At 38.7% G+C, this 27174-nt stretch overlaps 1 protein-coding gene across 6 annotated transcripts; it reads left to right on the top strand.

Moving 5' to 3' along the window:
• On the top strand, positions 1 to 25775 carry RHOBTB3 (Rho related BTB domain containing 3). 6 transcript variants are annotated; one of them, XM_051782539.1, is made up of 13 exons: positions 6 to 364; positions 533 to 749; positions 7411 to 7603; positions 9914 to 10065; positions 10828 to 10939; positions 11735 to 11865; positions 11953 to 12103; positions 14173 to 14285; positions 15875 to 15986; positions 19107 to 19280; positions 20465 to 20631; positions 20921 to 21017; positions 22137 to 25775. In XM_051782539.1, coding segments are annotated over exons 1-13 (1737 nt in total). In that variant the 5' UTR covers positions 6 to 362; the 3' UTR covers positions 22253 to 25775. The 6 variants fall into 6 exon arrangements, 5 of the variants coding, with proteins under 5 accessions (XP_051638500.1, XP_051638502.1, XP_051638499.1 ...); XM_051782538.1 differs by having other exon boundaries at positions 11735 to 12103; XM_051782541.1 differs by having other exon boundaries at positions 135 to 281; positions 11735 to 12103.
• The last annotated feature ends 1399 nt before the right edge of the window (positions 25776 to 27174 follow it).

The following is a 27174-nucleotide window of genomic DNA, read 5'->3' as shown; positions in this document are numbered from 1 at the left end:
CCGTCCCGGTGCTTCACGCTCACCGGCAGCCGCCGAGCAACGCAGCCAAAGCTGCCTGGGCTGCTGATCCTGCTCCTGCTGCTGCTGCTGCCGCTGGTGATCCCGCTGCTGCTGCTGCAGCTGCCGCTGCTGGTATTGCGACTGCCGCTGCTGCTGCAGCTGCAATCCATCTCCCGGAACAGCCAGCACCGAGTTCTCCAGGCTGTCCGCAGAATGCGGCAGGAGTCCCAGAGGTCACCGCAGCGAGACTGAGCGTGGACACCGACAAATAACAAGCCAAGGTCGCTGGGGATTTGTAAAAGCAACCTTTCCAGGTTTCTTTTCCGCTTTGCTCGCCTCACCCTGCTGTTGGATTTGAGATCATGTATGTGTTTCGATGTTGATTACAGGAGGGTGTTAAAATCTAGGGAGGGAAGAGGATTCAGAAGGATTAATATGCTAGTTTTGATTTAAGGGGATTTTATTTTCTTTCCCCTTATCCCTGTCCTTCATCTTTATCAACACAACTTTGTCTTTATTATTTTTATTTTAGGTCAGTTAATATTGTAGCTTTTGGGAATGAAAGAGATGGTTTTTCTGAGGACAGCCAGCAGCCCAGCCTGATCTGGAGCTATCTCGGGAGAAGTGCTCTCATTTCCCAGATCGACAGCAGCTTGTCTGCCAGTCACGTTGGAAACCCAGTTTTTACTGAATATCAAGCCTGCGTGTTTGGAAACGTCAGACTGGTGGTACACGACTGTCCTATCTGGGTAAGAGATTGGTCTCAGTCTTTTTTGACTGCATCTAACACTGTAAGCTGTTTTAGTAAAGTGAAAATATATCCTAATTTCAAGTAATTTTCATTGTTGTGGGATTTTGTTAATATTTTAATTATTGCAAATAGCAAAACCATATAAGATGCAACCAGGCAAATCCTGCAAAATCTCAAAGGTGCTGCAGAAAATTTTCCCCTGCCCACCTGCCCTGCAGGAAGATGGGATTTTCAATTATATTGTTTAATGGGTATTTTATTAAAGATAATCCAGAAGTAAACAAGAATGCCTTTTTTGTGACACTGAATCATGAAGTGTATTTCCAGATATTTATCAACAATAAAGTAAAACTTTTTTTTCCTGTAAAAATCAAAAGGCAGTAAGTTTTCCAGCTCTGACAAATGACAGATTAAAAGATTTGATAACTTGCAAAATACAATGCGGGGAGTAATTTTATTTCTCTTACAAAGAATAATCACATCTTAACATTATTACTCTTATCTGATGATAAATGAAAAAGATTTTGGCACTGTTGCAAGTCGTCAGCCCTTTTGTTAGTAAGGGAGATAACTTACTTATGAGAATGAGTAGATCAATGCTTTTGTAAAAAATTATACTAATAATCTAAATTAAAACATATTTAATGACTACTTAGTAGCCTTAAAAAAAATTCATCTTAGCAGCTTTTAGAAATTAAAACAGTAATCAGTTTCAGTTCCATAATTCTGTTCTTAGGGTGATTTTTGTCCTGTAAGGGAAATCTTTTTTGCGATCTTCAGGATCATGAACGGCTTCATGAAATACGTGATCAGAAGCTGTCAATCTTGAAACTAAACAATCCAGTTTAGCTGTCCTTCTGTTTTCTCTTTCTTTTTGCCGACTGCACTTAGAGACACCAGTTCAGATGGACTGGAGGATCCTATTTCTAATCTGTGAAGCTGCATGTGACCTGCACATGCAATTTGCTGGAGTCACTGGAGCACAGCAACGAGTTAAATCTCCTGAATATAAATTAAGGCTGTAGGACTTCAAAGGCTATTTCAGAGGAATGGAGGATGGGAAGGGAAGTGGAAAGGCAAACAAGGATAGCTGGACAGGGGGAAGAAAGGGCCTAGATTGGAGACACAGTTGATGTGGTTTTATGTTGTTTTACTTGTATTTGCTCTTCAGCAAAATTAGGTACTTCGGATCCTTATAATTTTTGCCCTTCAAAAGCTAGCTTGTTATTGTCCGAGTCATTGCATTGCTGAGGCCTTGGGTTTTTTTCCTTTATCAGCTGAGGAAGGCAGGAGATATATTAATAGGAATATTGAGGACAAATTGGCATTTTTCTCTTAGTATAAGACATCTCAGATAGCCGGACTGGACTCTGCAGGAGTTATGCAGGAAGCACTGTCCTACAGAACAGGACTATTTTCTGTAGTCTGAATGCTTGAGGTTTGCTACGTCACAGTGGTTCTTTCAGGGCTCTTCCTCTGGAAGCCTGGGGAAACAGTACAGGGCAATTCAAAATGTTGACAGACATCGCCTCAAGTCATATTCTGCATGAAAACATAGAGGTTATGGTGGGCCTTGCATTATTTCCACCTCTTATCATCTGAGCATAACACAAAGGAAGATTTTCATTTTGCCTAAAAGATGTATCTCATCTAAATTAAGTCATATAATCAAGGCAAGCCAGTTGTAGACATAAATTTGGCAACTGAACTTGCTGATAACTGTGAGGCTTGAAACTCCCGGGTGCCCAGCTGCTCTATTTGTCCTCCCCGGCCATCAGTCTGGAAAAGCAGTGTGGATGTGAATTTACTGAGTAGAGCTCCCCATTGAATGAGGAGACCCTTTTGTACGGCAGATCGTGGTACAGGGTATTTGCTTGAGTGCTCATTTGCTTGAGTTCCAATCTGCTGCTGGACATGTCTGTCAGCCCAGGGGTGGGCTTTTTGAAGAAAATACTTCCATCTGTGCTGCAGATTGCTTAGTAAGTTCAGGAGACTAGGAAGTTATGCAGAGTACACCCGTAAAATTTGTCCTGCTGCAGACCTGATAAGAAATTGCAGAGAAACCTTGAAAAAATGGGGAAGGCGCTGGTACGTGGTGTGGAGAGCATCACTGGGAATGGAGACTTCGTCTGTAAATGGACCCTAGAGAAGGATGAACTTTTCAGTATTCCCAATGCAGTTCTCTCGGGTCCTGGAGAAATCCCAGGGGAACAGTCCGATGTTGTGATCAAGCACTGCTTGTCCATACAAAGAGTATTTGCTCTTGCTGCTGCCTCAGATCGAGGGCTGGGCCGGGTGGACATAGGAACATTTATGACTAGCTTTCAGAAAGAGCGTGGGCATTGCAAGGGGACTTGTGTGAGGAATTTTACTTCCACTCCATAAAGGCATTCATAAATTGTTTTTAACAAAGCACATACTGTTGTTTTGAGGGATCATGTGATTTTGTAGAAAAATTTTGTCTTCAGTACCTCTGAAGGCTTTATTTTCAACATTAAATCTTGAGAAGTGGGACTTACTAATGGCAAGAATATATTATGAGACACGTAGAATGGAGTCATGCAAGGCAAGAATGAAGCTTTTTCCAAGTAAGTCCTGAGAGGAATAGCAACAGAAGTATAACTAATAAGGTTGTATTATAATAACCATAGCTGTGCTGTTACTTTTTCCTTTTGTCTATAGCTGACTTAGGAAACAGACTTTGCCAAAAGCAGGAAGTATGATGGGGAAGAGCTGCTACAGGGATTTCATAGATGGAGCCTTAAATTAAGGTTATTCCTGAATCTGAACTGTTGCTCATCACCTGAAGAAATTCCCTCTTGTCATTTTTTGCATGAAAGGTTCTCTAAAAGTGATAATGAAGGAGGCTTCAGATGCTCTGTCTCAGTGATGCCTTGTGCAAATAACCCATTGTTGCTGGAGGGGCTTAAGGAATGTTAAATCTAGTGTGTAAGGGCATACAGAAACTGCACAACAGTAGCAGAAATTGGGTGTCCTGAGATGCTGGGTTGGCACATTCTGCAGTTTTCAGTTTTTGATGTGCCCGTGGCTGACCTTTACCCTGGGAAAGTAGGGTCCATCCCCACCAAAACTTCATAAAATTTTGTAAGATCCTTCTTGATAGGATTAGCAGACACACATGCTTGTGGCACAGTGCACAGATCTCCACAAAGCAGCTACAACATGCAGCCACACACACACTTGGGAAGCTGTGACAGCCTCCATCACATTTCTATAGGATTTCTTTGTCCTAATAGTTGAACAAAAAGGTATATTTGCACTCCTGTGTGGCTGTTTCCAGTAAGGATTTTGGTAGTTTTTCTCATACCTGCAGAGCTTGAAGTATAGAAAATTGGGCTCAGTGCAAAAAGGATGAGGGAATCATATGAGGCAATGGCCATATTTTCTTTTTATTTTGTTTTCCAGAACACAACTGCTTTTCCTATTAGTATTCTTTTCACTAGGAAAAAAAAAAACCAAACCTCTTATGGTTTTTTTCCTATGTTATATTGACCTCTTCAGCCACTGTTTTGTTATACGCGAGCAAGCACATGCAGACAAATGCAAATCTCAGTGTGCTCTGTCGAGATTCCCATGGACAAATAAATAACAAGCAATAGGATGAGATGAAACAACCTCAGATTGAACCAGGGGAGGTTTAAATTGGATATCAGGGAAATTTCTTCACCTGTAGGGTTGTCAACAAGCTGCCCAGGGCAGTGGTGGAGTCACCTGGAGGGATTTAAAAGACATGTAGATGTGGTGCTTAGGGACATGATTTAGCAGTGGGCTTGGCAGTGCTGGGTTAATGGTTGTGCTCAGTGATCTTAGAGGTCTTTTCCAAGGTAAATGATTCTGTGATTTTAAGAACTGCATTAGAGGTGCCACTGGTTGAGTAGGGCATGGAGAGTCTTCCAGGACAGTTTTACTGGATGATGCTCTCCATGGAGAGCCAGGATGAGGGCTTGGGCCAGAGCAGGGTGTGTGTCTGTGTGGAGGGGTTACCTGGTGTCCTGTCCTTTCCTGCTGGTGGGGCTGGTGTCAGGATGGAGCCACAGCTCAGTGTGCTTTGGTATACAGAAGCCCTGCCCTCTGCTGTAGGTCAGGGCTAGGTTTATGCTGCTACTAAGCCGGAGAGTCAGAGCTGGTTCTTCATGTGGGCATGGCTGTGTTCATATTGACCAAAACCTTAGAAATCTTTCCAAAATCTTTGCTTTGTAGCATGAGATTTAGCTCCATTGTAAACTGGAAGGAGCTACAAATGATATAAAACCATATTATTACATGTAAAAGAATACCTGTTAAATTCTGTGAGAAGGGTCCAAAAACATCCTTTCATTATTCGTGCTTAAAGTTGTGGCAGAGTTATTGTGTATTTGTGCTCTACGCCTTGCTTATGTTGAGATGGGTGGTTGCAACCTGGGCTGAACTTGAAGACAGACAACAAGAAGGAAATTGCAAAGGAACAGGCATGCTTTCTGTCTGACAACACAGAACAGCTAAATATTCTAATTTTTGCTTTGTATTGTATTTTTCCCTTAATCCTTTGTTGTGTTAAATGTATACAACCCTCCTGAAAATTCTCTGTTGGGGTCTTCATTAGCTAAAATGTACTAAAGCTGTCCCTTGGAAATTCTCAATCTTTTCCTGCCTGTGTGACCAGGTTCTGCAAATGCCCACCTAGCTGGCTGTCTCAAAGCACCATAGCTGCTAGTCTTACTGCTAGAGATGCTAAAGTTGCATTTTTGTGTAAATGTTATATTCTTAACAGAGGCTAAATGATTCTATTAAATACTAGTTGAGACTTTCCTTAGCCCGGGATTATAATAGTCTCTAACTGAGTTGTCTCAAAAATAAAAATACCAAGAACAGTGCAGTTAAAATGCTCTCTTGTCAACATGGTTAATCATATAAGAGCTGTCCTTGATGAATTGTTAATTGTGGTTTACTTATTGCAGAACAAGAATATCTATTAAATAAATCAATGGCATGCCTATTATAATTTATCTCCTGACTTATTACTTTGTAGAGGCAAGACCTGAATTGGGAATGATGTGCACTGGCAGTGTAGGCAAATATTTGCTGACTTTGATTTCCGTCAAGGTCACGCTACTTCTTGCACTTAAGAGAATTGCACCTACGAGTGCAATCGCTACCTCACGAGATTTCAAACAATGACCCTTTTGAAGTGATCAAAAATAGTTTTACTGACAATAGAAGTCACATCACTTGTTGATATTACTAATCTTTTATGTATTAGACTCCCATTACTGCTCTTATTCCTGTGACTTGTTCGAACATCAAAATTCACATGGATCCTCCCCAACCCAAACTTTGCATCCTGCTCTTTAATCACTTTTGTGCTCTTTTATTCCTCTTTTTCATATAATCTTTATTTCATCATTGCCAATTTCCATTTTTTTTTCCTCAAGATCCCAAGTTGTTCTAGTTTTGCCTCATGTTGTTCAGGGCTGCTGCAGAATCACAGCATAATTTAGGCTGGAAGGGACTTTAAGGATCATCTCATTCCAACCCTCCCCTGGGCAGGGACACATTTCACTAGACCAGGTTGCTCAGAGGCCCATCTAACATTACCTTGAACATTTCCAAGGATAGGGCAGCCTCAGCTTCTCTGGGCAACCTGTGCCAGGGCCTCACCACCCTCACCTTATGTCATCCTTATGGCCAACCTAAGTCTACCCTCTTTTAGTTTTAAACCAGCTTATCCTATCACAGCAGGTTCTGTTAAAAAGTTTGTCTCCATCTTTCTCATAAGTCCCCTTTAAGTATTGGAAGGACAAAAAGAGGTTTCTCTCTTCCAAGAGATGCCAGTATTTCTAGGGGTTTTGAGTTGTTTTTCAGTTCTCTGGACCTGTTCCAGATTTCTGTCAAGAGTTTTCCATTGATTTTAAATGCAAAGCCATGAGTTTCCCTGGTATTTCTGAGCTACCTATAGGTAAAGCAGAAATTGTGGAATTGTAGTTCCATGACAAATACGCAAGTAATAACTGTGTACTGCATGTGGATACAGCATGGTTGTAAATTAACAGGATATCAAACAATTTTAGAGTGTAAGTCTTACAGTACAGAATAACAAAAAATTGAAGGTGAAGAAGAAAGTTTACATATGTGATTGAAGACATTAACACTTGTCCTGAAGACAGTAACACTTCAAAGCTACTTAGAATCTCTTGTGAAGCGGATAAAAATCCCACCGAATTTATTACATTTATATTTAACAGCTCATAGGTACATAATATAGTTCTGTGGAACCCTTCCCCTAAAATGGTATGATTAATAATGGTTAATGAATTGCTGAAAACCTTCACTACTGAAGCTGCTTTTATTTCCTAAATGAAACAAATTTAAAGTTAAGTGATTAAACCACTAAATGTTTTTCCTACAAAGAATATTCCTGGATAAAACCTGTTTTTTCTTCCTCTTGAAGAATTCTGAATCCATAGAAGACATTTATTTTTTATTATAATTAACTTGTTCTCCAAGCAAGGAAATTACAAAATATGAATTCTGCTCTTTGTTGTATGTCTTCAAATAAGAACTAAACTGTCGAAAATACTTCTGTAAAGTTTTGCATTAAGAATATTGAATATTTCATCTTTATAGACAGTAAAATCTTGATCAATGTTTTTTCTTTTTAGGATATATTTGCCAGTGACTGGTACACCTCTTGCAGACTCATTGGAGGAGCTGATATTATTGTGATTAAATATTCTGTCAATGACAAGACTTCATTTCAAGAACTAAAGGACAGTTATGTCCCGATGGTAAAAAAAGCATTAAACCACTGCTCAGTTCCAGTAATAATTTCTGCTATTGGTGCAAGAAAAAACGGTATGTATCCAGCCCCCTATAACAACAGTTAAAATCTCGTTTGGAAGTTAGGTATAATGTAATTTCAGTCGAAGCTGATTGTTTTTCCAAGTTGCTAACAGAAACAATTAGTCTGTCAGGATGACAGTAATATGCACATGTATTATGGCTCTCTAGACCGATGTATTGGCAAGAACATTGTGCTTAGTTAACCCCAGTGATGAAAGGCAACCTCTGCAATAACTCTTCTTGTGGAGCCATCACACATGGGGATTTAATGTAGTATTTTGGATTAAGAAACATATATTTGCATGTATGAGATGAACACTAAGGTAAGAGTTCTCTCTGGTCTTCTCTCAGGTATAAAGTATCTCTAGTGTATGAGATTAAAATTATATCCACCAGTTTGCAAACACAGAAGAGCTGGTGGGAAAAGCCTTGAAATTCCTTGGGATATCATCAGATGAATGGACACACGAGCCTTTCAGGCAGCGCAAGGTGTCACATGCTGCTGCAGCAACAGAGTTGACCTGTTTTGGTAGAGTAGTTATGGTGTAGATATGGTATAGCTCTGGTATAGCTTACCTGTTCACACAACATCCAGTCTGCTGTGAGAACAGCACAAATTGATTTTACACAGAATGCTTAGAGTTGTTGTTGTTGTTGTTGCTGTTTAAACAATGTGGAAATCAGAGTCTCACATCTGTGTAATGAGAGTTGACTTACAAAGATCCAGCAGCTGATGAGGGCAATGTAAGGGCAATGAGAACATGTTCACCTCTTGGGTAGACAGTAGTAGCTCCTGTCTACAGCAGATAATTAAAGTTCAGAAAGAGTACCACAGATGCCTATAGAACAAACTTAAAAAATTTATTCTGTATTTCCAGATGTTTTTCCATTGTGTTTTTATTGACTTTCGTATGGTCCTTTTAGTCATGGGACCTGATTTTTAATTTTTTCTTTTCCTAAAGCAATAAACGCAAAACATGAGCCTGACTTGCCTTTTACTTTATGACTTGATTGGAACAATTGTTTCTGAGCATCTCTCCTTTTAATGAGTAAGGGACATGATAGGTGTAGATATAGACATTTATTTTATAATGTACATAGAAATATTCAGCTATATGAAGTGCATCTTCTTTGGACAGAATGCTCAGTTTTGCCAGAGTCTACTTATAAATCTTTTAGCTCAGTGACTGATAAAGGGTGGTTAAATAGCTACATAACAATAAATATTCATTTTCTTTCCTTTAGTAATTCACTGATAATGACCAAGTGTTTTTATGCTCTGATATATATGGAGGTAACAAATCTGCCATTCTAAAGGCTAAATTGTTTGTCTTCCCCATGCCTTTTCTTACACTTTGTATTTAAGCACAGGATAGCACCACACTGTGCGACTCTACTATCGGTTCTTTTTTTTTCTTTTCCACCTATTTTTTTCTATTTTCGTCCCTAAATAATGTGGCCGTGGGAGACATTGGGCTGGATCTCTGGGTTTGCTCTGGGACCTGTCAGAGCAAACTGCTGTGCACACACAGAACTCTTTTGTTTCTAGGAGGTATTTGTGAACACAGCAGTTTGCTCATACAAATTATTAAGATCTTAATCCTCTGTAGTGGTAAATGGTGCTGCCAAAACAAATTAAAAAAAAAAAGCTTTTTTATTAACTGTTATCCCTAGGTCTAGGCAGAAGACAGTAACGTGGGCAGCACATTTGAAAGCACATCCATGGCTGGCAGGTTCTTACTGGCATTAAGTGAAGCTGAGCCAGGGTGGCTAAAAGATTTTTAACAGTTAACTGCCATAATCTTAAAAATACCTATTTTGGTTTCAAAAGATGTATGCGATATATGTGTAACTGAATCACATTCCACAGCATGTACATACCCATCACAGTTTGATCTGGAGTAGAAGTTTTCCCTTTCCATTACTGTGTGTGCTTCCTGCATGGACAGGCCACAATACTCAAGTTTAAGTGTGACATTAATGAGTGGTAACACCTCCAGGATAATACAAGACCTCAGCATATAAAGGTACTGAGCTAAAGCCAAAGTTGGCTTCTAGAAGTCTGGCTGGACTTTTCCACCTTAACAAAACCAATAAGGTAACACTAATGTAATGTATACTTAGCTTTGTAGAGAGGCTGATGGTTTGAATTGATTAAATAGCTGGGGGAAGGTTTCAGCAATTACAGATTTCTTACTATAAAATTACTATGTTTCCATTTCCCTCTTGGTTCTTTTCTAAATCTTTACAATTATTTAGGAATCTAAGAATTCTGGATCATTTGACCAAAATTGCCTTTTTTTCAATCACTTTTTACCCCAGGAGTGCCTTGCACCTGTCCCCTGTGCACTTCAGACAGGAGAAGCTGTGTCACAACGTCTGAGGGAGTTCAGCTTGCAAAGGAACTAGGAGCCACTTACCTGGAACTGCACACTCTTAATGACTTCTACATACAGAAGTACTTTGGAGGAGTGGTGAGTGAGAATCCACTGGGTTGGAAGCAGCATGGCACAGGTGGGAGGTGTACAACTCATGTCAGGGCTTTGGAGAGCAAGTGGAGGCACAGGGCAAGCCCTTCCACCAAGTTCCCACAGATGTGAGGTTTAAATTAGATATTAGGAAGAAATTCTTCACTGCAAGGGTGGTGAGGTGCTGGAACAGGTTGATCAGGGATTCTGTGGATGCCCCCCGCTGCCCAGGAAGTGTCCAAGGCCAGATTGGATGGGACTTGAAGCAACCTGGTCTAGTGGAAGGTGTCCTTTTGTATGGCAAGGGGATTGGAACTGGGTGGTCTTTAAGGTCCCTTCCAAGCCAAGCCATTCTAGGATTCTATCTTTCTGGCTGAATTTGCAGTATCAAGGTTGCAGTTGTAACTAGGAAGGTTTAGGAAACAGATATGTCACAGTGAAATAAGTTTGCCACTTTCACTCAACAAGATACAATTAGCATCTGCAGGGCTTGGTAAATTGAGTATCTTTGTGTCTGTCATTTCTAGGAAGATCAAATATACAAGAATTAACCACCATCATTTGAATAAATAGTCTGTTAAATAGTGCTAATTCCACCTAAATATGTAGCTTCTGGTAAAGGAATGTTGGGACTTTGCTGGATGGCTGGTCACAGTGTCAGTATCTTCAGTCCTGCATACAGTACCTGCTTATACTTCTTAGTTTGATGTCTAGGTTCTTCTTAAAGAACTAGGATTTTTTAAAATATATATATATTTCTTGTTTTAGCTGGAATATTTTATGATTCAAAGTTTGAATCAGAAGTCATCTGAAAAAATGAAGAAAAGAAAAAAGATTCAGAAGTGCCATCGAGTCCAACCACCTCAGCTTGAACAGCCAGGTGCTCACTGATGTCTGATCTCTGTTATCGTTCATTACGTGTCGCGCTCTTTGCGCAGTTGACATTTGTAATTGTTACTGTGAGCTGTTCTGTCAACTGTTCTGGTAATGTTGCTCTAGTTGCATCATTTTCTAGTAATGGTTTATTTAATTTGGGGATAATTGTATGGCAATATACAACATTGCAGTGGAATTCTAGTTAATTTTAGGTAAAACTAATAGGACTGATTTTCTGGTTGACTTGATGAAATTATGAAAAAATGAATTAGTACAAGCTTTATATGGAAGCTTTACAGACAAATTACAAAAGAATTTATTAGATCATGATTCTACAGTATCATCAAGTAATGTTTTTATTTGCTGCAGATAAAGCAAGGGAGAGGTGTTTGGCCTCTGCATGTGATTTATGAGCATCTGATGCATTTATCCAGTGAAATAATTACTGACAAGTAATTACCTCTAAATTTGTTGTTGTCTCTTCTTACACGTGCTAGAAATTTGCTCAGACCCCTTAGGTTTGGGATATGCAATCAAGATTTCTTTATAAACTAACTGCCTAGAGAGGGTTCATGAAAGGATGGACACTTGCTATTAAACTAAATATTTCTTGGTTTTTTTATTTTACTATAACAAGTATTTCTATTTTTAGAGTATTTTACTGAAGACATTCAAATGGCGTATAAGAAATTTTCTTACTGAATGCTTCTTTCAGAAATTGTCCCTCGTTTGACCAGATCAGTTGTCCTGTGGTTAACACTTGCTTCAATTTTACAGCCTGACTTGTTGTCTTTCACAGAAAAAATGCCAATCCTGAAGGGTGAAGCCTCTCACTACAACACAGACCTGCACAACCTGCTCTGTGGCTGCCAGTGCGCTGACGTGGCCTTCTACTCCGAGGACCTCAGCACAGTGGCGGAGGCCCACAAGGTCATCCTCTGCTCTGTCAGCCCTCTCTTCATGCTGCTCTTCGGGGTGAAGAGCCCTGCTGACATCCCTGACACCTCGATCGTGCAGATGGCACAGAGTCTCTTTGCTGTGGAGACGGGAGCTGCCTCCCCCCTGGCCCCCTATGGAGCCCCACCCTGCATCCTGCCCATCAGAGTGGTGGTGAAGGACTCTGTCTTCTGCTCTTGTCTACCTGACATCCTCCTCTTCATTTATTCAGGTACCTGCCAGGAACAGGTCAGGCTGCTCATTTCCTGTGTGGCTGTTGTCTCATGAAGGAGTGTGTGCACCACCCCGAGGAACATGTGTTCGCTGTTGTGAGATGATGTTTCACCATGTTTCTACCCCGTGTATGAACAATGTCTGTTTGAAAAAAGCACATTGCCTAGATTTAATAAAAATTACACTAGTTGTCATTCTAGATCTACTGAACCTAAGTTAAATTAGTCCATAAACTACATCAGTAATATTCAAAAACTTTGCCAAAAAAATCTAGAGTTTGGGACAGTTTCAGATCCCAGGCTTTTAAAATATTTTGAATGATTGCATATTCTAAACCCAGGGATTAAAGTACAGGGTCACTTAAGAAAAGTTAAGTAATTTTTCTGCTGAGTATGGTGCTGCTGGGGAGAAAATGGTGGTAACTGGTTGAAGTGTAGGGAACTGTAATGTTGCATGAGTTTTGCTACTAATTTAGTACAGACAGTGACCTCACCTACCTAATGTCAGCTGTCTGTTAAAATGGCACTGATATTTTTCTACCTTTTCAGGTGTTGCTTAGGAACCTTCAGCTGAAAGTTTGTTTTGTTCTCCTTTTTTTTTTCAATGCAACTACTAAATATCTGTTTATTCTTTGTAAAATATTTTTCAACCTGTCAGTGTATAAGAATATATTTTTTATATTTGCTGAAAGAATTAGTAGGCCTTTTAATGATGTATTCTGATTTTAACTGTAATACTTTAAAAAAAGCCACAAATAATTATAATGTTAGAGCTGCAACTCTAAAGAATTTCAGTCAATATCTGCATACTGATATCTGCCTGACATATGAGAAATATTTCTACCTTAGCAGCTGAGACATGAGAACTGGCTTATAAAGGCACAAGAAAGAATCTCAGCTTTCAGTTAGAGATTGTACATTGAAGTTCTTTCCAAAACTTCACTCCAAGTTTGGCACTCCAAGTGCCAAACATAAAGAACAGACACAGAAGTTTTTCAGTGTGAATGGATTTTTTTTTTGCTCTTATTTATGGGAGACATGAATAGGGGATTAAAACTGGAATTTCAGCAGGTGATGGATAAGTGCAGTATCTCAGAATCATAGAATAGTTTGGGTTGAAACCCAGCACTGCGAAACCACCACTAAACCATGTCCCCAAATGCCACATCTATACATCTATTAAGTCCCTCCAGGGCTGGTGAATCCACCACTGCTCTGGGCAGCCTGTTCCAGTGCTTGACAACCCCTTAGGTGAAGAAATTTTTCCGATACCCAATCTAAACCTCCCCTGGCACAACTTGAGGCCACTTCTTCTTGTCCTGTCACTTGTTACCTGTAAGAAGAGACTGTCAGGGGATTGTAAAGAGCAGTAAGGTCCCCACTGAGCCTCTCTTTTTCCAGGCTAAACATCTTTGTAAACATCTTCATCTGTTATCATGTACAACTTCTGTCTTCTGCCTTGTGTGCACTAATTTTATTTTTTACCTTCCTTTATGTCAACCAAGGGGGTGTGAAACTGTGTAGTTGCAGGCAAAGCTCTGCTTTAGGTCGCAGCTCCATCCTGAGAGACATTGCCGAAAGTCAGTGGTGCCTCTGAGAGGTAATGAGATCTTCTGAAGACACTTGAGGCACAGGCTAAGAGATAAATAACATTATGAGTTTTCAGCTTTTCAGGACTATGTCATGATGCCCATGAGGTTTAAGCACCTACCACCCCTGTGGTGTAGATGGGAGCTAAAGAACTTCCCCAAATATTCAAACATTGAGGATTTTTTTTTTCTGAATCTCTACCTGCAATATGTAGTGACCGAGCTGGGAGGAATTCAGAAATTGAGTTTGAAAGCGAGATGCTCTAGTCTGTTGGTACTTGACTGCACTCTGTAAAAGTACCATGGAAGTTTTATTGTGCAAGAAGTGCATCTTGCCCTTCATAAACACCAAGATTTGGCTGAGTTATGTGCAACAAAGTAAGGTTTCTGCAGGATCTGTTTGGTGTTGATACCATCTTTGCCTGCTGAGACCTGTGCCTTGTTGATTTATGACCCATCTCTTCCTGGTCTTGTTACAGGTGCTTTCCAGTGGGAACGATTAGAAGAGGATATAAAAAAGAAGTTGAAGGATCCAGAAAAAACTGAAGAAGTGCTTGAGAAAGTTAAATGCATCCTGAAAACTCCAGGGAAGGTACATCTAACTGCCTTGGGGTCACTGTTAGTTACTTAAGTCTTCAAAAATTACTTTGTAGACAAAGTTTCCTTGTCAGTCTTTGTTTTAAAGTGATTTTGGCTTACAAAATGTAAGCCAAAAATGTACTGTGTCATCAGTGGGTAGGCAGGCACATGCAGCATGGAAACATGGAGATGCTGATGCAATGTGCAGAATTAATGTAATCAGTAAAAATCACACAAGTGGGTATTCTAAAAGGATTACTCGTATTCACAGCTTTGCACGTTGTCTGACAATATGATTATGTGTTGCTAATTCCCATGTAATAGAGGCTGCCCAGGAAAGCTTTACTTTCCTGAACATATGCCAAAAGTTGGGCTTCTGCAGTAGATCCGGAGGGGTGGTTTCTCTTACAAGTGCTGTGATGTGGAAAGCTGTCTGTATCTCAATATCTTTAATTCAGTAGATGACTTCACAGTAAAATGTAATTTATGTCACATTATTAAGTTAAGAAAAAGTTACAATATAGAGCTAGTTTTAACAGTCATTTGCTGGTGGAGTTTATATATTCCCTGATAATATAGAATTGGCTCCAAATATTTCCATCTCTCTAAGTTGGAACCCATCTCAGACTCTCTTGAGATAACACAGAATAAAGTTACTGAGCTGTTTTTAGCTCCTGATTGCTCAGCTGTAGGCTTGCCAGTCCTAAGTGTTTGTAACTAAAACGTACATAGGTTTGGACTTGGAAAGGACTGAAAACTTTCAAGATAATAAGCCTGAGCTGGTTTTGTTTCTTTTGGGTTTTTTAATGCCTTCTATTTCACATTTATTTCACATTAAAACATTTTTCTTTGAAGGCCAAGAGAATGAATTGTAATTTTAAAATTTAAAAAAATAATAAATTTAATATTTTACCTGTAAATTCAACCTCATCTGAATTCCACGTATCACAGTCTAGCAATGTGATTTTGATGCTGTTCCTTTCGGCAGCTTTAGATTCCATTTTTAAGGTAAGAAAATCAAAACTGAAAACTAACTGGGAGTATACTGGGTTTTGGAGAGTCTTGACACTGGTGTGCCCAGATTATTGTAAGAGAACACTGTGTTAGCAGCCTGTGAGCTTACCCTGCCTCTGTGGAGGCAGTACCATGGCAATATCAAGAAACACACAACTTTCAGCTGCCTCATATCTGTGCACAGCATCGTGCTGGGAGTGGATGTGTGTATGTGTGTCCCACCCTTCTCCCCCCCCCCGAGTCCTTAAACCTCGTGTAACTGCAGTGTTGGGACTGAACAGGGAGTGTGTGAAAAAGTGTGGAGTCCAGGAAACTCTGATGTACCCAAGCCTGCCTGGAGGCACTGGATGAGGGAGTTTTGTCACAGATCAGAGGACAAGGTGAGAGCTGGAGTGTGACTATGGGAGACAGAGCCCACTTGGAGCTGCTGCACTGTAGGGAATAGGGAAATAGATGATACAGGTGATTGCAGAGGAATGCATGTGAGAGAGGCTGTTATTTAGTTTCCCCATATAAATGATGTCCTGTAGTCTTTAATTCTGTGGGCAACTACACATGACAGTGCTTTATTTCCAATTTATTTTTCAGCAAAACTCTGTAAAGGTCTGCAGGTCTCACCAGATAAAACAATTGTATAATACTTCCCTCAAGCTGTTCTTTAACACACCTGTCCTAGCTGATGTTATCTTCAAAATACAAGGTAAGGCACCTCTGTTCCCCTTGGCATGGGCACCACTGTGACTCCAGCCTTTATCCTTTATCCCTTCTGCAGGAGTGTGGCACATGGAGACCACCGTGTTCTGTGGCATCACAACTAAGGAAATTGGCTATCACTGTGGAAAGCAGAGAAAGCTTGTCCCTGTGGATGCCCTGCAGCAATGTCCATTATCAGCATGGTTTGTCTGGGCTACACCTGTACGAATTGCCTTTGTCTGTCATGGTAGACTTTGTGCCTCCCTGATTGACATGCACCCCTTGGAAGCTTAATAAAATGAGGGATGTGCTGTGAGAATAGCAGTGCCACAGCACCAAGGCAGCAAGGCTAAACCAGGGATTGCACAACAGCATGAGTGACTTAATTTGATTTTCTTCTATTCTATTATATTTTGGTTTATTCTTATTATATTCTATTATATTTTGGTTTATTCTGTTTTGGTTTGTTTTTTTTATTTTGTTTTACTTTGTTTTATTTTATATTATGTTGTTTTGTTTTATTATACTTCGTTCTATTCTACTTTGTTTCATTCTATTTCATTTTATTTTACTTTATTTTACTTTACTTTATTTTATTTTACTTTATTTTGTTTTATTTTATATTTATCTCGCCCCTGTTCCCACCTGCACAAGGACTGGAACATATTCAGGGGCTCTGCCCTGCATCACACTTTGGACAGTCATGGTCTCCACATCTGTGCTCAGTGTCCTCAGTGAAAAGACCAGAGATGGTGGTTTTTAACTCCACCTTCCCTCTCTCCATCTCAGGCTGCTGCTGGCTGTGGATGTGCCTTTCATGTCCCTCCAGAAGCCGACAGGGACTTGCTTCCTCAGGTTTTACCAGCATGGGCAACCCAGCAATGCACATATACGTGCTGGAATTTGATGACCTGCAGATCTGGTGCCATCAACACCCACCACATTTTACTGCCCAACATGCTGCAGTGTCATTTCTGGAAATTAAATGTGTTTATCCTTAAAATGAAAGATACAGCGGGAGAAATGTGTTGCATACTTTTGTGATAATAAGAATGAGATGGGTTTTAAATGCTTAATGGTTTTCTCAGTTTGTCTATACCCGCCCTTCATGCAGAAATGGTCTTTTAGAATTAGAGTTATTTAATTACTTTCAGCTTTATATCTAAATACTTCATTCATGAAGCATTAATTCCTCAAGCGTAAGCACACAAGGACAAGCAGAGTCTTTCTAGGTGTTCTGTTTAATATGCAGGAAAAAAAACCATAAAAATATCTTTGAAAATGAGGACAGTACTGATGTTGAGTGCAATGACATGAACAATTCACCTCAGTGTCCCACTCCTGAAAGAGGCTTTGTGGGAAGTTGATGAAATCAGGACAACCCTATATATTTTACAGAAAAAAATCCAAATGAATGTGTTGGCAAGTAATTTAAAAAAGCATGTTTATCCACTAGTAAAATGTGAAATGTTTTTCCTAGGACTTGATACATCTTCCAAACCTTTTTCTCTAATTCATCAACTACAATAACTGTATTAAAATTAAATAACTTCTAAGAAACGGAAGGCTTTAGTCTTGATCAGACAAATAAATTTGTTAGTTACCAACTAATTCCTTGGATACTGATCATTGCTTTGAGCTTTTTTTCTAGCTTACAAAAGTACTTGGGAGCCATGGAAGATGGGAGCCCATTATGTTTGTGTTAAGACACATAACGTGACTGAACCTCCTAATTAGTAGATAGATGTCCATTTACATGCACATATAGAACTGCATGTATTCCACATCACAGCAGCAACATATATATTACTTGTGTTATGACCACAAACAAGTGTTCTCTCGATATGGAAATATATATATTTTGTATGCAGCTTAGACTTTTTGGAAGTAGAAGCACAGGGGAAAAGAAATAGAACAAAAAATTTAAAAGCTGCCAGATGACTTCAAAGAATTAGATTGGTGCCAATGTTGTGGTTAAAGAGAAAACGAAGACAAAACTTCTTTGTAAGTATTTCCAGTATATTCATCTTGCATGTCACTTAATCTGTTTATTATAATTTGTGTTAAAACATTTCCACTGAACTGTAAAAGCTCATTTTCATTTTAGTTGCTGTCCTGGCACTTGCTTGGCACTTCCTTGAACACAGACAGGACTGCTCAGTTCAGCTGGACTCTGCAGCATTCTGAGTGTCAGGGCTGGCAGCACTTTCATTAAGAGCCTATAAGGCCTCTACCACACAGGGCTCTTGGCCTCACTAGGTTTTCTAAATGTTGTAGTAAAGCAAAGAATTCACTTGCAAATAATACAAAATTAATAAATTTCTGGAAAAATTCATCAGCCTTTTTTTTTCCTAAGACAACCATCTGGAAATTTACTTATTCCAGTTAAATACTTATTCCAGTTAAATTTCTACTTATTTACTGGACTTAGTGGAATTTTGTCTGGAATAATTTGCCTTTCTCTGCTTTGTGTGGTTCTTCTGGTGCACACGTTCCTTACCGAGGGGGGTACCAGTGAACACAAATTACTCATAAAATCATAGAATCATTTAGGTTGAAGAAGTCCCCTATGATCATCGAATCCAACCAGTAATCATTTGCATAACAATTCATAGCATTGCATATTTGCCCAATGGACTGGAGGTTCAGTTACTGTGAACTGATTTATTCTATTTTGTCTCTTCTCTTTTGGTTTAGTCTATTTCATTCTTGTTTAATAATTTTTTTACTTTGTTTTTATTTTATTATTTTATTATTTTATTTTATTTTATTTTTTTCTAACTCATGCTGCCGCCTGCACAAGCACAGGACATCTCAAGTACAGTGGTGTCAGAGGTTTTGGTGGTTGAAACCCCATTTCTGGCAGATAAAATTTTGCCCTATTTGTAGCATCTGGTGTTGGAAGCAGGCTGTCATAATAAATTTGGCATTCCATTTTGTTTGCTGCTGGCTGCTAGGCAGATGTGATCATCTTGGCCAGTGTGAAGTGAGTGTGTTATTAGTTACTGTTAACTTCAAACACTTCAATCATGTTCGGTGAAGTGAAGACCTTCTAAGAAAGCATAAGCTTTAAAATAAATATATGTGTATATAAGATCATTGTATATTTTTATCTTGCATCTTGCAGGTGCAACTGTACCAGCCCACAGGGCAGTTCTGGTGGCTCGCTGTGAGGTTATGGCAGCTATGTTTAATGGTAATTATCTAGAGGCAAATAGTGTCCTAGTTCCAGTGTATGGGGTTTCCAAAGACACTTTCCTCTCCTTTCTAGAGTATCTTTATACCGACTCCTGCTGCCCAGGTAAGAAAATTTTAAAATACGTGTATACCTGTGACTCATTTTTCCACAGTGGGGCATTGACAGAGAGTAATGTAGCAGCATTTCTTCCAGTGAAAAATGCCAGTATTTTAATGTGCAATGTCTCAAGAAAGAGAACTTGTTCATATTGTGGAATAAACAAATCAGTCTTATTCAAGTAAAATCAGCTGTAGGCAGAACAAATGGTACTAATAAAATTATATGTTTGATTTGTACTTACTTGACTCAAAAATAAGTGAAGTTTCATTCTTAATCCTTTACAATATTTGGAATTTTCTTTCTACATCACAGTAATACTGCTTTCTAGTCCTCTTTCTGTGTTTTATTTCAAAATTGTCATTTTTTTAACATGCATATAGTTAACTTTCATATAAACAAGGTTAAATTGCAAGAATAACTTATTTATACACATGGATATCTTATTTGTATGTAAAACCAGGGGAAAAAAGTATGTCAGCTGGAGCATTTGGCAAGTAAAATTGAGCTAAAATATTCTTTGTGTCTTAACCTATGTCTTCTTTTATGAGAAGAAAATCTACATACTAAGTATGAAATATTATTTAAAAACAGTTGATTTTCCCTTAATATAATGAATGAATTAATAATATTGTGACATGTATTTTTGCCTTTTTTTTCTTTGGAAATAATTCTACTTTATTCTTAGGTTTTCTATAGGTTTCTCTTTTCACTCAGCCTAACATTTCCTTGTCCATCAGTTCAAATATGCAATCAGCATTATATATTAAAAAAAAATGGTTGTTGTGTTTTATCTTTGCCTTTTTACTGTATTTGCTTGTAAAAGTGTCATAGAAGTACTCTTATGAAAGAGAAATTGGAAAACTAAATCCTTATTAATCATAAATTAAGTAGATCAGCAGCACTTGACTCAGCATCTTCAAGATATAGGATATGGACAGGAATTTTTTACACTTCCCTGCTAAAAAGTTCTAAACACTCTTTTCTCCTTAATGAAATAGCTTACCTGAAAAAAGAAGGTGATATAGCAAACTTAAAATTGTAATACTGAAAAATAAAAGAAGGTGATCACAGCAGTTTGATTTTCTGTTTGTTGCTATGTATTTAAAGCATGACTTGGCGAAAAGTAGCTTTGATCAACTTGTCAGAAAGGTAAAATACATGTAAGTGTATGTTTTGATGTTTTTCAGCCAGTATTCTCCAAGCTATGTCTCTGTTGATCTGTGCAGAGATGTACCAAGTAATGAGACTTCAGCATATTTGTGAGCTTTATATTATCACTCAACTCCAGAGCATGCCTAGCAGGGAACTGGCATCCACCAGTCTCAGTATTGTTAGCTTGCTCAAAAAAGCTAAGGTATGTGTAGTATGTATCAAACAAGAATATGTATGTTGACTCTAATTAGTTGTTTAATTGCTAAGATTTTTAAGATCTTAATAATATCTGTTCCTGTTTGTTCTCTGGTTTCCACCTGTTTACATATTTCCATCAATGATTTTTCGTTTGGTTTCTCCCACAGTCAAAGCTTTATTTAGTGAATTGCTATATTGACAGGGAAAATCTGAAATACTTTGACATGTGAGATGTGGTTGTGTTTTAGACACACTAGCACTACATGTTCTTTGTGTTTCCTTTCTTCTCACAGTTTCACAATTCTGATTGCCTTTCAACATGGCTTCTTCATTTTATTGCCACTAACTACCTCATCTTCAGCCAAAAACCTGAATTTCAAGAACTTTCAGGTAATTTATCTGTTAGTTCTGAAACAATAAATGTTTTACTGTTCTACTTAGATCAGAGGTGATGTTCTGGACAATACCACTTGCATGAGAAGATGATCAGGGTTTCCTTAGGCTATACAGTCTACTCCAGTGGGATGGTTCACCACCCTGCTGTGGGACCAGCAAGTGACAGAGCCAGCACTGCATCACCTTGTCTCTTGGTTCCTATTCTGATGGCCAGGTTCCCATCCATAACTGAATTGACTGGAACATTTTGGACATTGTATGCCAACCTCTTCACATTATCTGTATAATTTTGTTTAGTTTGTACATTTGAATCAAAGTAATGGATCATTTTAGTACATCCTCTTTAAGTGTTATAGTTTTCCTTGAAAAAGATAGGATTTTTACAGTACTCTCCAGCAGATCTCATGAAATCAAACAACTGTTGTCCATTCAGGGAACTGATATGCATTTTCCAAAAGAGTGTATTTGCTTCCTGATGTGTAACTCTAGAAAATCGGAGTCCCTCAAAGGACCAGGAGGCTGACTCTGGAAAATCTGGGGTAGAGGGATGAAAATGCATCTTCCTGCAAAGGCAAAGGGGATTCACCTAAATAATATGGCTAAAAAATTCTTTTACCTGATTTTGTCAGTGACAAAACCCACATGCAATAAGAGATTAAAATCTTGCTGAATTCTTAACTGTGCTCCTCACCTTGCTTTTTGTACTGATCTTAGGACCAGCTGTTGGCAGAGGAACTAACATACCCTGCTTTATAGTGTTGCAGCATTGAAAAATCCTTGCAATTGCCTGCCACTCGTGGTTATCCTCTAGGTATAAAGAATGCTCATCTTTAGGAATACCTCTCTGCTCTCTTTAATGAGTATTATACTAATTTTTAGAAAATAAGCCAACTTGTTAATTGCTAACTAATAGCAAGGAAACATCATGTGGTAACTCGTATGTCTGGGCTATAGCAGAGCTCGTGCAAAATGGGCAGCGCTTATCTTTATTTCTCTTGTTGTATTTATATCCTTGATTTTTTTTTTTAAGCTATTTTAAAAGACTCTTTGCAACCTGTGCACTTGTGCTGTATGTCTGCATATTACATTTAAATCCTCTATTGCTTTGTCTAGTGGAGGAGCGCAATTTCGTAGAGATGCACCGATGGCCTTCCAATTTGTACCTGAAGCAGCTTGCTGATTACAGGAACTATATCCACTCTCAGAAGTGCCACTGCACAGTAATGTAAGGAGACTGAGCACATGCGAAGTGCATCTTGACTGCGAAATCTCAGATTGGGGATTATACAGAATATAAAAATCATGTCAAGAGTAAAACCAGATGCTGACCTCCTCTGGAACGCTCCATGCCATGCTGTAGTGCACTGACAGACATTCTTTGTTTTGCTGATAAATCATTCTAATTTTTTTCTTAAATGATTGAGAAATGTATCTCGAAGATTTATTTCAAGCACAAAGACTTCCTATCTGTGGGGATTAAATGTAGTATGGGACGGCCTCATCTGTTCCACCTTCTAATTTCTTTATTGTTTATTTTACTGATTTTCATGGTTATTTATGGCTGCTAAACTTGAATCTGTTGAAAAAAAGACTGGTTTTGTAAATCTGTTTATAATAGCACAGTAGCAGCGCAGGGAAGCTGAGAAGCCAAATCATAAATTCCTTATACATTTCAGAATGCAAAAAGTTATTGCAGCATTTGTTGGTTTGCAAGATAAAGGATAGGCTTAATAAGCATTTTAGTTACTATTAGTTGTCTATTTCAAGGTTAGTCTGTAGTTCTCTTACAATCCTGTGAGTAGATACTTTAATCCCAGAGAAATGTGTATACATCACTGTATTCTCTAGTGCCTCCCAAATGTCTAAAAATTGAAATAATTTTTCCTGCCAGTAAATAGGAGAAGAAAGCCTGTTTTAACAATCTGTAAACACCTTTGTTAGTGTGGTCATGTTATATTTTTTTCCCCAAGAGGAATAAAACCAAGGAGAACTACATCTTCTCAGAGCGTACCCATACGGTATGATGGACTGGGAAGAAAGAGATATGGGTCAACAGCCTTTTTGGGAGAAAACTCACTGGCAGAGGTCCCTTTTTTGGGAGAAGTGGGTCTTGTAATCGTAGGCCCCCACAACAGCTGACAGCACAAATGTCAGGAGTGCTGGTCTTGGAGGAGATAACCCTTGTGGATACACCAGATGGACAAGGGGTGTCAGCTTCTGTGGTGGGACTTTAAGCTTGACCCTCCCCATTGAGGACTCAGTTCATGTTGAATTATCTTCATGTGCTCAAAAGCTACACCGTGTGAAACAAACCTGGCTGTGGATTCTTTGATATAACAGAGAAACCTTGAATATTATGACTGGGATGACCCTTGCAGATGCTAATATTGCTTTCTTGACCAAAATTATGTCATGCTACTAACTTATGGGTATACATAGTACTAATGCCAAAATGAACCCAGCCTTTACATGGGTACCTACCTGAGCACAGTGGCTTTTCTATTACAAAATCTTATCCAGGAACTATATGCTTCGTTATCATGCTCTTACTTTCAATTTTGCTTTTTCATTTTGGTATGTAGTCTGAACCTAGAAAGATAAAGGAAATACACAGAAAAAACTCCTTAGTGTTTCCTCAGTATTCACAGCACACCACATCAAATCTACCGGGAAACTGCACCTGTGAGAAGAAGGGGGAAAAGCAAATTGATGGAGCTGAACCTTTTTTTTTGACTTTAGCTGTAAGACTTTTTTTTATATTTCAATACGGTTTTATAAGTGAATTGTTCTTTTCAAATTCCATGCTAGAGTCATAGAGATTTTTTTTTCTGGTGATACTTTGCAGAGCTTTAGAAGGTACTTTCTTTGTTATTTTTGTATACACACAAAAAAAATAAAAAAGAGCTTGTAACTCAGCTGGCTGCTGCAGGCTCAAAATTCTGAGGTTACTTTTATGCAAGAATGATAGTTTTTATTTTTAAAGCTTTACATCTGAAGATCCTAAAATTCTTTAAAAGTTGAGATATGCTTATGTATGCCTTGAATATAAGGAGTCTGAAAGATAAAGAACTACATTGCCTTTTCAAGATCACTAAAGAAAACTGAAATCATTAAAGATAAAAATGAGTGGGAAAGTTACATGTATGGAACTTAAATGTGGAAAGGATAATTTTTGTCATTATATAGCTATAAAAAAGCGTAAGTTAGGGTTATGTGTGATACGAATAAAACTGTAAGTTTTTTGACACTTAAAACCTTGGACAACAACAAGCATACAGCAGAACTCCAGCTTGCCTGGACACCTGATAGCACTTGGTTCTACCAGCAGCCAGCTCAGTTATTAAAAATGGGGACTATATTGCCTCCTACTGATTTCCTGTGCAGAACTGATACAAAAGCTGTATCAGCTCTGTGAATGCTTGTCTGAGTTGCATGTAGTCCTGAACTTTTAACACTTTGAAAGCTTTCCCAGGTGTTTTGCTAGAAGTCAGTCTGTTGCCAATGATTTGTGTATGGATAACAGTAAGAAAATACTGGTTTTAACTGTCTGTAAATGTTTTATAGGCGTTTAAAAATAGGCTTAATGGAAATAAAAACACTACATATCCAACCCAGAGAAATATTTTGCTATTATGCATTTTAGCCAGTGGTAGCCACAGGTTTTATACAGAGAAGTCATGTAGTGTAAAAATATTTATTATTTATTCACAGATTGATGCATACTACTATTCAGACATTAAAACAGCTTTCCATTTTACTCAGTGTCCCCATGATACTGCCTTTGTCAGGTGCAGATGTGCTGTACTTGCAGACATAGACCATCTGATAAATTTTAATTCTTAGAAGAATTCTTACTATAAATTCTTATTTTCATTCTCGATGATGATTTTCTGTAGAAATGTATTTATCATAAAGATATTTTTAAACCTGATACTTTAGCATTCAGAAGCATGACTGAAAATACATCATGATGCTTTGTGAGTTGCTGGTGGTGGCTGTATGTTATAGAGGCTTTAGGACCATATCCATCATGGATAGTTGGGAATTAGAGCAGTAATGGATTTGGTATTTATTAATAACTTTGTATGGTATAAAGTAAAAATTGCTATGCTTTAAACCCCCACACTTTATACTATGATACAAAGTAAAAATCAGAAACCAACTAAAAAAAAAGTTATTTAAGAAAATGGTTTTGAAAAAGTAAAATATCTGAGGAATGCCTGCCTCCATTGGTTCCAGCATCTCCCAAACTCCCCTGGTACTGGCAGCATTGGAATCAGAGAAGGTCAGTGATGAATTTGGGTGCCCTTAGGCAGCCCTTGCAGCATTAGAGGTTATATATTCAGGCTTAAGTTTAAGTGGAGGTGTGACTCCTGAGTCCTTCACTAGAGCTAACTCTCAAAATCCACTTTTAGAAGACAATTTTTTGAATAATGGATTACACCATATAATTGTTGCTGTACCGATATGTGTGTGTGTGCTTGTCCCAAACTAAACTAAGCTTTATAGAGACCAATGAAGTCTGCCTTCTGCACTAATAATATATTCCACATGATAGTTAGAAAACCTCTGCTATCGTCCTTAGGCCATGGTGCATTTGATTTGAAGAAAACAAACAAACTGTTAGAAAGAAGAACGACTATTTTATCAGGCATCCTGAAACTCCTGTATGTTTTTCTTTTAAAATACCCTGCCTAAATTACATATTTTTAGAATGAACATGTAAAATTTTGATACAAAATAAAAAATTTTCTCTAGTCTCTCATGTAGTTATTTACCTATGTGCATTAGAATATTTGGGAGTTGCACAGGAGATATTTTTGTAGCTTATTAGAAATATAGAACCATAGAGTGGCTTTGGTTGGAAGGGACTTAAAGATCATCTTGTCCCAACCCCCTGCCATGGGTGGGAACACCTTCCACTAGACCAGATTTCTCAAGAGGAAAGGTGTGAGGTTTACCAGCGAGAGAAGTGCTGGCAGTGACTGAAGGCAGAACGTCATTTCCCAGCAGTAGATGGATGGGGGAGCCCATGGTTGGTTTTTGTCTTTGACTGGTTTTGGTTTTTTTTTTTTAATTTATATCTGCACTGTTCTGACTACATTTGCTGTAAATCTGCACTGTCTGAACCTGCCATTGCAAAGAGAGGAATTCAGCATGTCTCAGATAACTTAAGATGACTCTTGCAAATTTAGAAGTTCCTGATGGGGGTCAGGCAGAGCAGCCACTCACGTTGGCATCTTGGGGATTTGGCAGTAGGCAGAGTTTTTTGACTTCTTGACGAACATTGGGAACAGGTTCATGCTGCCTCATCCAGTTCTGCCGTGGAAAGAGGGACTGTACCAAGGGGAGGTCCTGTCAAGGATGAGTCACCAAGGGGCCAGGTTGCCAGAGTGCCAGCAAGGCTGGGCTGGGTTCTTCCCCTTAGGCTTTGTCTGCATAGCGAATTCTAAAGGTTAAACTTCTCACTAAAAATCAAAGGACTTTCACACTTAAAAAAAACCAACAGCTTGAACTCCATAAGTGATAACTGAACTTAAAAAAAACAAGAAAACTCATCCCCCACACAAATGCAACAATGGCATACGTCACCAAGTGTGAGTATTTCAGGCATGTTTTCTGCTCCACAGGAGACTTAGAGATGATGCTGAGACAATGAAACAAACTGCTAATGCTTTCTGTACATCAGGTATTCCCTGAAGTTTGAGTAATGCCTGACTGAGAAAGCATGCATTTATGTGCACTGCCCCCTCATTATTAAAGACCATCTCAATCTGTAATCATCACAAAATTCAAGAGGGACAGCTGCAAAATAGGAATAGAAATAGGAGACTTGGTTACTGTTCCAGTAACTGTTGAATGACAGGTTGCAAAGTCCATAAGGAGCCTTGTGAATTTGGGTCCTGCAGTCAAGACTTTCTGAGAAGTTTCTGCCAAATGGAAGGCACTGAACTGATGATAAAAGTGAACAATGGTTTTGTTCCATATTCTTCTCAGCCAAAGGAGACTCAAAGTCCAGACCTGGGCAAATTCCAGCATAGCAACCTGCAGAGGTCCATAAACTAACACGATCCCAGTTTGGAGGCAGAAACTGGAATGGTTTATTCGTACAAACCCTGCTATTTTTATAGATCTGAGGTACTACATAATC

This window comes from Manacus candei, unplaced genomic scaffold (genome assembly GCF_025592945.1).
Source record: "Manacus candei isolate 608988 ecotype Guabito, Panama unplaced genomic scaffold, ASM2559294v1 h1tg000016l, whole genome shotgun sequence".
Lineage (NCBI taxonomy): Eukaryota > Metazoa > Chordata > Aves > Passeriformes > Pipridae > Manacus > Manacus candei.
Note: the sequence above shows the minus strand (reverse complement) of the source record. Positions and strands in the feature narration are given on the sequence as shown.